The 12,500-nt window shown below is 38.8% G+C and overlaps 1 protein-coding gene across 1 annotated transcript in view; it reads left to right on the top strand.

Annotated features, from left to right (window-relative positions):
• LOC125034053 (hemicentin-2-like) overlaps positions 1-12,500 on the top strand; it is a 259,702-nt gene that overhangs the window by 194,088 nt on the left and 53,114 nt on the right. The window contains exon 7 of the mRNA XM_047625694.1: positions 1-13. This exon is cut by the window's left edge and continues 132 nt beyond it. Within this exon, the coding sequence (XP_047481650.1) occupies positions 1-13 (13 nt within the window). The remainder of the gene's footprint in view (positions 14-12,500) is intronic.

A 12,500-nucleotide genomic window follows, 5' to 3' on the forward strand; every position in this document is an offset into this window, starting at 1 on the left:
CTCACCGTTCACTGTAAGTACACTGTAAGGGTGAGGGAAGAGTGAATGAGAGGATGGAGTGTTATTGTTATTTATTTTATACAGAGTTCAGATATGGTCATGCACATACACGCATACGCGAACAGACACACACACACACACACACATATGTATGTTTATCTGTAAATACATAAATACATATATATATATATATATATATATATATATATAGAATACTGGAGATTTAAACAAATGAAAACCTTTATAGATATATATCACTTTGTCTTTCCTAAAAATGCCCTACGGAGGATAGTATAATCCTTAAACAGAAGAGTGGGGTTCGCTAGCCAATGTAGCCTCCAGTGATATAAGACAATAAGAAAAACACGTTATTTTTTGCCAGTTGTGTTTAAATTCAAGTCTTATCACGAGAGGAATCGGTTGAATTACGTTGATATATAATTCAACAAGCCTAAAACAAAAAGTGTGGTGGGGGGGGGGGAGGCTTTCAAGGGACAGAGACCCAAACTCCCAAATGGGTAGCTACGCCCCAGTGTATATATAATCCTACATGCCGACGTCTTTATATGTATATAAGTGTATAAATATGTGTATATATATTATATATATATAATATATATACATATATACTATATATATATTAAATACATATATATATGTATATATATAAATATATATATACATATATATATGTATATATACAAATATATATATACATATATATAAATATATATATATATATATATATATATATATATATATATATATATATATGCACGAGCGCGCGCGCGTGTTTGTGTGTGAATGTGTTAAGTGTATATATATACACACACACACATCTATATGTATACATATATACCTATATATATTCCTATATATATATACCTATATATATATATATATATATATATACATATGTGTGTGTGTGTGTGTGTGTGTGTGTGTGTGTGTGTGTGTGTGTGTGTGTGTGTGTGTGTAGTTGTGTGTACGTATGTAAATGTATGTAAACATTTATCTATATATTCATATATTTATATTTCTACATATTCATACATATACATACACACACACACACACACACACACACACACACACACACACACACACACACACACATATATATATATATATATATGCATATAGTTAGATATTGATATATAACATATATATTAGATTTACATCCATACAGAGTATCGCTTAACCCTTTCTTACTTAATACGATTTTACAAATCATTTTTTTTTCTCAAAGCTTTACGAAAACTATGCGGTCATTTCCGACACGAGAACAGAATGTTCGTTCATAAACAAGTCGCGCGCTCACTAATTACACGAGAACATTGAAAATTTAGGAGAGAGAGAAAGAACAGCACAGAACAGAAGTTCCGCCATCGCTAACGAACACGAACACATCCAGGGAACAAGAGAATTCCACAGAACAGAACAAAGGACAAACTCTACAAACCAATAAGTCCCACAGTTATTAATAACACGCGGACGTCGATAGATAACACACTCTGTGAAACAAAACGCCCTCCGTTCATCAATAACACGTGGACGTCAACAAACGTAGAACATCACAGAATAAAAATGAAATTCGTATAACAGGAAGTCACACAGTCATTCATAACAAGAAGCATCGAAAAGCAAAAAAGAAATGATTGAACAGAACAAAAAGGAAGAACACAGCAGAACAAATGACCCGCACACATTAACTTATTAACAGAAAATCCAGAAAATCCATAACAAAGAAAAAAGTAAAGGAAAACTAGACAGACAGAAATAAACAAACAAAAAAAAAGTCACAAGAACACGCTCTTATTCTTTTTTTGTTCTCCACACAACACAAATCCACACAACTAAGAAAATAATAATTATAATAAATAGAGGACCTCATAGCATAGCAAAAAAACAAAGGAAAAAGCAAACAAACGCCGAGATCTATGCCTTCAAGAGCTCGTTTCACCTGAAGGGGAAATGAGCTCATTAAGATCCCAGGTGACGCGGCATGAACGATCACCTTTCGTTAATATCATGGCGGCTCCTTTACATTGTCCTATTTCCCTTTTCGTGTTGATTTTTCGTATTTCTTTTTTAATTTCTTTGGTTATTATTTTTATTCTGTTTTGTTTGTTTGTTATTTTGTTTTTATTTTGTGTTATTATTCTCGTTTTTTTTTTTGGTTCGGTTTGGTTTAGTTCGGATTGGCTTGACTTGGCTTCGTTTGGCTTGAGTTTGGTTTTATTTTTTGATTATTTTGGATTATTTCATCTCATTAAATTTTCTTTCGTTATTCTTTGTTATATATATTTCTTGTGTAAGGTTTCCGGATTTAGGTAACGTACTTGAAACAAAAAGGCAATGACTCCTGCGATAGCAAAAACAGAAACAACAGAAAGCACGATAATGACGCAACAAAAGCGGCAACAATAATAAGTATAATTAATATAATAGGTGATGAGAAATAGTAGCAAGAGCATTAACAATACATTAAAATTATATGTATATAAGTATATATATATATATATATATATATATATATATATATATATATATGTGTGTGTGTGTGTGTGTGTGTGTGTGTGTATGTATATATATATATATATATATATATATATATATATATATGTGTGTGTGTGTGTGTGTGTGTGTGTGTGTGTGTGTGTGTGTGTGTGTGTGTGTATGTGTGTTTGTGAGTGTATGAGTGTCATACACACACCCATGCATTCATGTATATAATCATGTAATCACAAATATGTATATGTTTCTGCAACGCCAAGCGTCATGCAACAGACGATCCCAGGGAACCCTCTCGCGGACCAGCATTCGGACGAAACCTTTCCCTGTCTCCCTCCGTGCCTTTGGAGCGGACCAATTCCCTGGGGATCCCGCGCTCACAATACGCTCATTATTAGATATGAAAATATTTTGGCAAAAGGGGGGGGGGGGCGGGGGAGTAAAAAAAAAGAAAAAAAAAAGAGGGGGGGGAAGGGGAGGGGGAGGAGTAAATATGGTGTAGGAACAAGGTGTTGGAGGAGGGGAGTGCGTCCCCCCCCCACCCCCCTCCCCCGCGTGTGAGATTCACGGGAGATTTCGTGCAGTAATGCGGTTAAATATCAGGCAGAGGGAGGCGGTTTCTTTGGCTTGGATAACGAACGGATTCAGACGAAGGAATTTACGCGCGTGTTTCAGGCACGGAAGAGTTAGGGAGTGTTTGTGTGTTTGCTTGTTTGTTTGTTTGTTTGTGTGTGTTTGTGTGTTTGTGTGTGTGTGTGTGTGTGTTTGTGTGTGTTTATGTGCGTTGGTAAATAGCGTGCGTGTGTGTGTGTCTTTACGTGCGTGTGTAAAAATCACGCGTCTGTGTACATAGGTGAGCGCATGTGTATATCTTCCCATGTTCTTGTGTCTATTTCAAGTATGTGTAAATGTATATTCCTGCCATTCAGCCAGTCTGTGTACCTATGTCTGTATTTACGTCCACACACAAACACAATTACAACAATATGAATACAGAATCTCCAGGGAAAGCAGCAACGATCCAGCGTTCCTGTCCTGTTTAATGTGTGGATGAAACTCTGACCTTCAACGCCAGGAAGCTGGTGAGAATCCGGGCCTTAAAAAGGTCATTTAAATGCCACTAACTCTTGGCTACAGGAACCGAAACTTTGCCAGCGCTTATAATTCATGTTTGGAATTTGAAGTTGATGTATGAATGTTCTCTATAGGAATGTCGGCTATTTTAGGTAAGTGTGATATTTCATTGCCCTTTTGTTAGAGAAAGAAAGAAAAAAAATACGGGAATCTTTAAATGAACAGACAAATTTATAGTGGAGTTAGATTGATAGATGCATGGATATACAAATATATTGGAATAAGAGAGAGGTCAGAAGGAGAGATAGCGGTAGACATGTGGGTATTTTACATATATGCAGCCATACATACGTATATATATATTTGTGTGTGTGAGTGTGTGTTTGTGTGTGTTTGTGTGTGTTTGTGTGTGTGTATGTGTGTGTGTGTGTGTGTGTGTGTGTGTGTGTGTGTGTGTGTGTGTGTGTTGTGCATAACTCCAGTCACGCACATACCCACAAACTCTCAATATTCCCCCCAAATACTTACCCCCCCCCCCTCCATAAAAAAAAAACCTACCTATGAAAACGAATCAAGGTAATTACGAGAAGCGAAAGAACGCCGGAGGGGCAGCGGGGGATTAAAAAGGATCGGAATCTATTGTCGTAATAGGTGCCACAAAGAGCTAAAACAGGGGAGGAGGAAACAATGTCCGCGATAAGGGATCGGGTTATGGAAATGCGCGCAAAAAGGGAATTCGAATAAATGCGGTCGCGGATTAAGTTGATGGCAGCTGAACCGGGACAAGAAAAGGAAATTCCGCAGTGGATATGTATGTATGAATGGAGTGACGAGGACAAAGTTGGGAAAGAGGGGCATCCCGGAAAGAATAGGAATGGGAAGGTATTAGAGGTGAAAGACTGGGAGATTTCGGGGGAAAGACAGATGGTTTAGAGAGAAAGACAGATGGCTTTCAAAGATAGAGATGGGTTGGATAGGAAGATAGAGGACTTTCAAAGAGAGAAAGATGTTGGGGAAGGAGAGACAGATGGCTTTCAAAGACAGAGATGGTTTAAAGAGAAAGACCGTTGGTTTAAGGAGAAAGACAGATCGTTTTCAAAGAGTAAAGATGTTTGGGAGGGAGAAAAAGGCGGCTTTCGAAGACAGTGATGGATTAGAGAGAAAGACAGATGAATTTCAAAAACAGAAACATATTTTGAAGGGAGGAACTGATGGCTTCCAAAGATAGAGATGAGAAAGACAGGGATATTGCAAATAAAGAAGTTCCACAAATAAAAGACAGTGGCTAGTTGGAGAGACAAGACAGATTTTTAAAAAAGACAGAGGTAGGTCAGCGAAAAGGTAGATGACTTTTGAAGATAGTGAGATGTTTTACAAAGAGAGGCTGAACATTTTTAAAGAGAGAAATAGTTCATAGAGCAAGAGGAAAGTCTTTCAAAGAGAAAGAGAAGGTTGGGTGGGAAAACAGATCGCTTTAGAAGATTGAGGGAAAAGATAACTTTCAAAGAGAGAGATGACTTGGAGATATGAGCAAATGACTTTAGACGAGAGAGAGAGAGAGAGAGGGGGGGGGGGGCAGACAGACAGACAGAGACAGACAAACAGAGAGACAGAGACAGACAAACAGACAGACGGAGTGACAAACAGACGGACAGAGTGACAAACGAACAAACAGACAGACAAAAAGACAGGCAGGCAGACAATTGGGAAGAAAGGAGGTGGGTTTCTATGAAAATTATTCTTTTGAGAATAAGATAAAGAAACACAAAAGAGAGAAGAGAAGAAAATAATGTAAGAAAATTGGTTTGAACAAGAAAGAGAGATGCATAAGAGATGCATAAGAACATATTATTTACAGAAAACTAGGAAGAGGCAGATGGTATGGACAGGGAGACAGATGATCTTTGGATAGAAAGACGAAGGGCTTTTAGAGGGAAAGATGGTTTTGAGAGAAAGAGAGTTTAGTTAAAAGGAGAGGCAGTAAACCATCTGGTCTTTATTAAGAAAAATGTTTCAGAGAGAAGCATGGTTATTTAAAGACTAATCTGCCCTTAAGTGAAACAGGCAGTTTAGAGAATAAAAACACAGACGGTTTTAATAACAAGAGAAGATTCATAAAAAAGAGAAAAGGGGGGGGGGGGAATGAAGGAGAGAGAAAGAGATGATTTTAGAGATAAAAAAAACAGAACGACAGATATTTAGAGAGAGAGAGAGAGAGAGAGAGAGAGAGAGAGAGAGAAGAGAGAGAGAGAGAGAGAGAGAGAGACGACTTGAAGAGAGGGAGATAGTCAGATAATAGAAACAGATGGTGCATATGGAAAATAGATGGATTTCAGAAACACAATAAGTTTCGGAAGGAAAACGACAAAAGGCATTAGAATAAAGACAGTGAAATGAGTTACGATAATATGGATGGTTTTAAGCGAAGGGATGACAATTTACATAATATTTGCATATTCAACTTGAGAGAAAACACAACAAGAGAGAATATCCTATTAAAAATGCAACAAAAATAGAGCAAACCTCATATCAATGTAAAACTTCGCTTGATATTACACATATTACCAAATCCATTAATTATCTAGGTATTAGTAAATGCATTTCCCTCTCTAGAGACTACACTCTGTAGATATGACCTAGACGGGTTAGATAAATACAGATGATTATGTAATATTTGTAAATGTTAAAGGTATTAGTATTTCATAATAGAGGCTCAATTTTTAAATAAATTCGCGGTAACTCACTTAAGTTTAAATAAAACAAGATTTGATACCAAAAAGAAAGTCGAAAATGAATTGCAATGAGAGAGAGATAAAATATATAATTAAATTATTCTCGGCGTTTTAGATGTACACTTAGCATTTAAAAAATATGTACATTATGAAACAAACACAGAAAAGACTTGCTCTCGCCCACGTTTTAAAGCTGAAAGGGCAGTTCACTTCTCAGTGACATCCACACGGATACACACACGCCCACGCACACGACGCACACGCCCACGCATACGCCGCACACGCGCACGCACACGCACACGCACACGCGCACGCAAACTCACATGCACACGCACACGCACACACTCGCAAACAAACAAACACACATACGATAGTATGCTCACCGTTAGTCAGCAGGATATACTGATAATGATAATGATGATGATGATGGTGATAGTAACAGTTTTACAGTAATAGTAATAGTAGTTATGATAACAATAACAACAACAGTAATAGTGATAATAATAATAAAAAATAACAATGATAATAATTAATAATGATAATGATAATTGCATTATCAATAATATAATAGCAATAATGCAGCTGCTGCTGCTGATAATGATATTAATGATGATGATGATGATGATGATATTGATGATGATGATATTGATGATGATGATGATGATGATGATGATGATGATGATGATGATGATGATGATATTGATGATGATGATGATGATGATGATGATAACAACAACACCGATAATAATAATAATAATAATAATAATAATAATAATAACAACAATGATAATAATAATGGTAATAATGATTGTGATTATAACACCAGAAGAACAACAATAAAGATGATAACAATAACAATAATAATTATCATTACTATTATTATTATTAAAAATGATAATAATAATAAAAATAAAAACTATTTTAATAACAACTACAGTCACAAAAAAAAAGGCCCAACAAACACAATAATGATGAAACAGGTAGACATTCTAAATTGAGGATTAAAGGTATTTCCAGCCCTCACTGGCTATTACAGAACCTTAATAGAATGCAGTTTATGGCATCCACTGGAAAATTTTCCAACGTTTGCTCATTTTTCACGGGAGATTAGACCAAAATGAGAGTACTGTACTTGATAACCTGTACTGGAAAAAAAAGTAGATGAGAGAGAGGCGGGGGGGGGGGGAGGGAGGGGAAGGGGGGGAGAAAGAGAAGAGAGAGAGAGAGAGAGAGAGAGAGAGAGAGAGAGAGAGAGAGAATAGAGGTGGAGAGAATTAGACACAGAAAGAGAAACAAGAAGAAAAAGAAAACGAAGAAGAAAAACGAAAACAAAGAAAGAATCGGAATACCCCGAGAAAGAGAGAGAGAGAGAGAGAGAGAGAGAGAGAGAGAGAGAGAGAGAGAGAGAGAGAGAGAGAGAGAGAGAGAGAGAGAGAGAGAGAAAGCCTGACAGGTAAAGAACCAGGACTCCGGAAACATGAGGCTAAGGACCCCAGTGCTGACGCTGTGCTTTCGGTAATTCCTCGGCTACTCAGTCCTTTGATGAGGTTCTCGAGACGAGGCAAGGGGTCGCCCATTTCCATAGGGAACGAATCGACGAAATGGGAAATGGCAGAGATAACATTTCCAGGGGACGAAATGCCAAGGAAGAAGGAAAATGTTATCGTAATTAACTACAGTAATAATAGCACTAGCGATAGAAGATATAGATATATATATTCAATAATAATCTAGATTACTGTACAGGTTCCTAGATTACCGTTCGAGGAGCAAAACCAACGAAACGAAAGAAAAAAAATGAAGAAACGAAAAAAAAAAAAAAATTCTGATGCTTAGTGGGTCTGATGTTGTCTCGAAGTCCAGCGCTCGCGTCTCCGAGCTGAATCACGGTTAATGGTTGATGTTAGGAAGTCCATCAGCCAAGGGGAAGGGGGGGGGGGGGGTAAATGTAAGGTCCGCATGAGCATAGCTTTGACCTTCGAATTGGGGGGAGTCAGGGCCATAAAACAAGAGCAGTGGCATGTAGGAAAAGGAAATATTTTACCTTTCCGTCTGTCTGACTGTCCCTTCCTCTCTCTCTTTCATTATCTCTCTCTCTCTCTCGCTGTGTGTGTGTGTTTGTGTGTGTGTGTGTTTGTGTGTGTGTGTGTGTGTGTGTGTGTGTGTGTGTGTGTGTGTGTGTGTGTGTGTGTGTGTGTGTGTGTGTGTGTGTGTGTGTGTGTGTGTGGTGCGGCGGTCTAACAATCTCCGCACTGCCCATGGATGGTAACCCCGCCCATTCCTTGCACACAGTGGGTAATTTAGAAGAAAGAAAAATAGACACCTTATCAAACCAAGAAATAACTTTGTAACAAATGAAATTCAACTTCTTTATTATACATATATATATATATTGTTACTCTCTCTGTTTTCTCTCTGTCTCTATCTCTCTTGCTTACTCTCTCTCTCTCTCTCTCTCTCTCTCTCTTTCTCTCTCTCTCTCTCTACCCCTCCTTCCCTCTCTCTCTCTCGCTCTCTCTCTCTCTCTCTCTCTCTCTCTCTCTCTCTCTCTCTCTCTCTCTCTCTCTCTCTCTCTCTCTCTCTCTCTCTCTCTCTCTCCAAACTTATCTATTATCAAGTAATTATCATCGCAAACCTGCTAAGTGCATCTCTCCCTCCATAAAAGCAAATAAGTATAATGAACCACAATAGTCTTATACACGTGCTTTCTTTCTTTATTTCGTTTCATGGACCTTATGTAGGCAACACAAGCACTGATAATTGCAATATAAAACATCATGACCAAGGCTGGGGTATTGCATAATCAGATTTTTTTTGTTTTTTGTTAGTCTGTGTTTTTGTTAAGATAGAAGCTCAGTGTACAATATCTACGAGTATTAAGAATGTGTGTTGTGATGGAGATGCGTTCCTTGTAACTTCCGTAAATATTTATATCTGTATGTCTATCATTATTAGTCTATCTATTTTTTTTTTCTGTCTACTTGGAGGATGATTTTTTTTTTTTTTTTTTTTTTTTTGGTAGAAGTTATCACACAATAGCTTCTTTTTAAAGGAAGCATTATGTTTGAGATATGCTAATTAAAAACATCGTAAACAAATGTACCTATCTATCTAGATCTTTATCAGTCTATCTATTCCCTCTTTGTACTTTCACATCAAATTATATTTTTCATATATATATTTACGTAATTATCTCTCTTTATCTGCTGTTTACTTCCCTGCCTGTTCTTCTGTCTTCATTAACATTTTCCTGAAATATATTTACGAAATAATTTATCTTTATCGTCATCAATCTGTCTATTCTCCTAGTCTCCCTGTCTATCTTTTCCTATCCTCTTGTCTTTTCTTTACATACATATTTACATCCTTCATACAGTCGGTATTTCTTTTGCAGAGTTCATTAATATGCAGAAAGTTGCGAGCCATTATAGAAAATACTGTAAACATCTCATCACTACCGAACTTTAGTCCATATTTTTTTCTCACATCTTTCGTTTATTTTCTTTCCTTTTTTTCTTGCTATTTTTTTTTTTCGTCCCACCGTCATCTTGAGGCGCTAAGTGGCCTCCTTCAGACGATAAAATTTCGTCGAAACTTTGCTTCCCTAATGCATTACTGAACGCATAAATTTATAAAGAAAATTCTGTCTCGTTTTCACAGACTCTCCAGATTATTTGAAGATCGAGGGGAAACTTCGAAATATCATAAATTTCTGAGGGCAAATTGTGTACGTGGCTTCGTGGTTATGTTTATATATCTTACGGGTTTGTTTGTCTTTGTATGTGTTTATTTGTTTGATAGTTCGTCTTTTTGTCGCTCTGTCTGTCTGTCTGGGTCTCTGTCTGTCTCTGTCTCTGACTGTCTGTCTGTCTCTGTCTCTGACTGTCTGTCTGTCTCTGTCTCTGACTGTCTGTCTGTCTCTGTCTCTAAATGTCTGTCTGTCTCTATCTGTCTACCTAGTTATCACTGTCTGTCGATCTATTACTCTCTCTTTCTCTCTCTCTCTCTATCTATCTATCTCTGTTCATCTATCGATCGATCGATCTTTCTGCCTATCCACAAACAAACACGCAGATACACAAGCACACATGTAACTAACTTAGAAAGAAATAATCGATAGATGGACAGATATATTAATAATAACACTAATAAACAAATACAAAGGTAGATAAAGGGCAGACAGACAAAAAAAAAAAAAAAAAAAAAAAAACGAACGATCTCTCACATTTGTTCGTCAGTCGTAGAACATTTCGTCTTCAAGTTTTCTGTTTGTGTAGAATGCAAATGAATAAACTTTTACCTGACTTAGCCATCGGGCAGACTATTATAAATCAGGTTTCATAACTTAAGTCGAAGAATTGTTCATTTTTCTTCCTTTTCTAATTCCGTTCAGTCAACAGACGCAGGGAGGGGGATAAAATAAATAAAAAAGACACCCCTGAATCTCCATTTTCATTCTCTAACTTTTTATTTAATTTTTCCTCTATTCTACAGTCATCTATTTTCCTCTTCTTTATTGAATGAATATCTCATCCTCTTCATAAAATACAAAGTGAATCAGAGATGATGAAAAGGAATAAGGATATTTGATGAAAGTTTCCGTTAAAAAAAAAACTTAAAGCAACATTTTCCTCTGAAAACAAGAAATAAAAAAGTAAAAAGCAAGGAAGAGAGAAAGAAAGAAAACGGCGATAATGAAATCCATCTCTTACAAAGCGACTATAAGTCTTGATTCGTTTGTTAGCAACGTCAAAGTTGTTAGTCGTTAGAGGAAGAGCAAAGGACAGAGAGGGAGAGGAGGGGGGAAGGGGGGAAAAAGGGGAGAGAGGGAAACAGGGAGAGGGGAAAGGAGGGAAGAAGGGGGAAGAAGGAAACAGGGAGAGGGGAAAGGAGGGAATAAGGGGAGAGAGGGAAACAGGGAGAGGGGAAAGGAGGGAAGAAGGGGGAATAAGGGGAGAGAGGGGAATGGAGGGAATAAGGGGAGGGAGGGAAACAGGGAGAGGGGAAAGGAGGGAAGAAGGGGGAAGAAGGAAACAGGGAGAGGGGAGAGGAGGGAATAAGAGGAGAGAGGGAAACCGGGAGAGGGGAATGGAGGGAATAAGGGGGGAGAGGGAAACAGTGGAGGGGAATGGAGGCAATAAAAGGGGGAAGAAGGAAACAGGGAGAGGGGAAAGGAGGGAATAAGGGGAGAGAGGGAAACAGGGAGAGGGGAAAGGAGGGAATAAGGGGGAAGAAGGAAACAGGGAGAGGGGAATGGAGGGAATAAGGGGGAAGAAGGAAACAGGGAGAGGGGAATGGAGGGCATAAGGGGGAAGAAGGAAACAGGGAGAGGGGAATGGAGGGCATAAGGGGGAAGAAGGAAACAGGGAGAGGGGAAAGGAGGGAATAAGAGGAGAGAGGGAAACAGGGAGAGGGGAAAGGAGGGAATAAGGGGGAAGAAGGAAACAGGGAGAGGGGAATAGAGGGAATAAGGGGGAAGAAGGAAACAGGGAGAGGGGAATGGAGGGCATAAGGGGAGAGAGGGAAACAGGGAGAGGGGAATGGAGGCAATAAAGGGGGGAGAGGGAAACAAGGAGAGGGGAATGGAGGGAATAAGGAGAGAGAGGGAAACAGGGAGAGAGGATTGGAGGGAATAAGGGGAGAGGGGGAAACAGGGAGAGGGGAATGGAGGGAATAAGGAGAGAGAGGGAAACAGGGAGAGAGGATTGGAGGGAATAAGAGGGGAGAGGGAAACAGGGAGAGGGGAATGGAGGCAATAAAAGGGGGATGAGGGAAACAGGGATAGGAGAATGGAGGGGAAAAGAGGGGAGAGGGAGAGGAGGAGGTGGGATGGAGGGAATGAGGGGGGAGAGGGAAACAGGGAGAGGGGAAAGGAGGGAAAAAGAGGGGGGAGGGAAACAGGGAAAGGGGAATGGAGGGAATAAGAGGGGAGAGGGAAACAGGTAGAGGGGAATGGAGGGAATAAGAGGGGAGAGGGGAATGGAGGGAATAAAGGAGAGAGAGAGAAAGAGGGGTAGAGGGAGAAGGGAAGAAATAAAGAGAAGGGGGAAATAGAGGGAGTCAGGGAGATGGAGGGAGAAAAGGAGAGGAGAGAGAGACGGGAAATGGAGGGAGAAAGGGAGATAAAGAGAGAGGGAAATGAAGGGAGAAAGGGAGAAGGATCGGAGAAAGGGGGAATGG

Source organism: Penaeus chinensis, chromosome 17, assembly GCF_019202785.1.
Source record: "Penaeus chinensis breed Huanghai No. 1 chromosome 17, ASM1920278v2, whole genome shotgun sequence".
NCBI classification, from domain to species: Eukaryota; Metazoa; Arthropoda; class Malacostraca; order Decapoda; family Penaeidae; genus Penaeus; species Penaeus chinensis.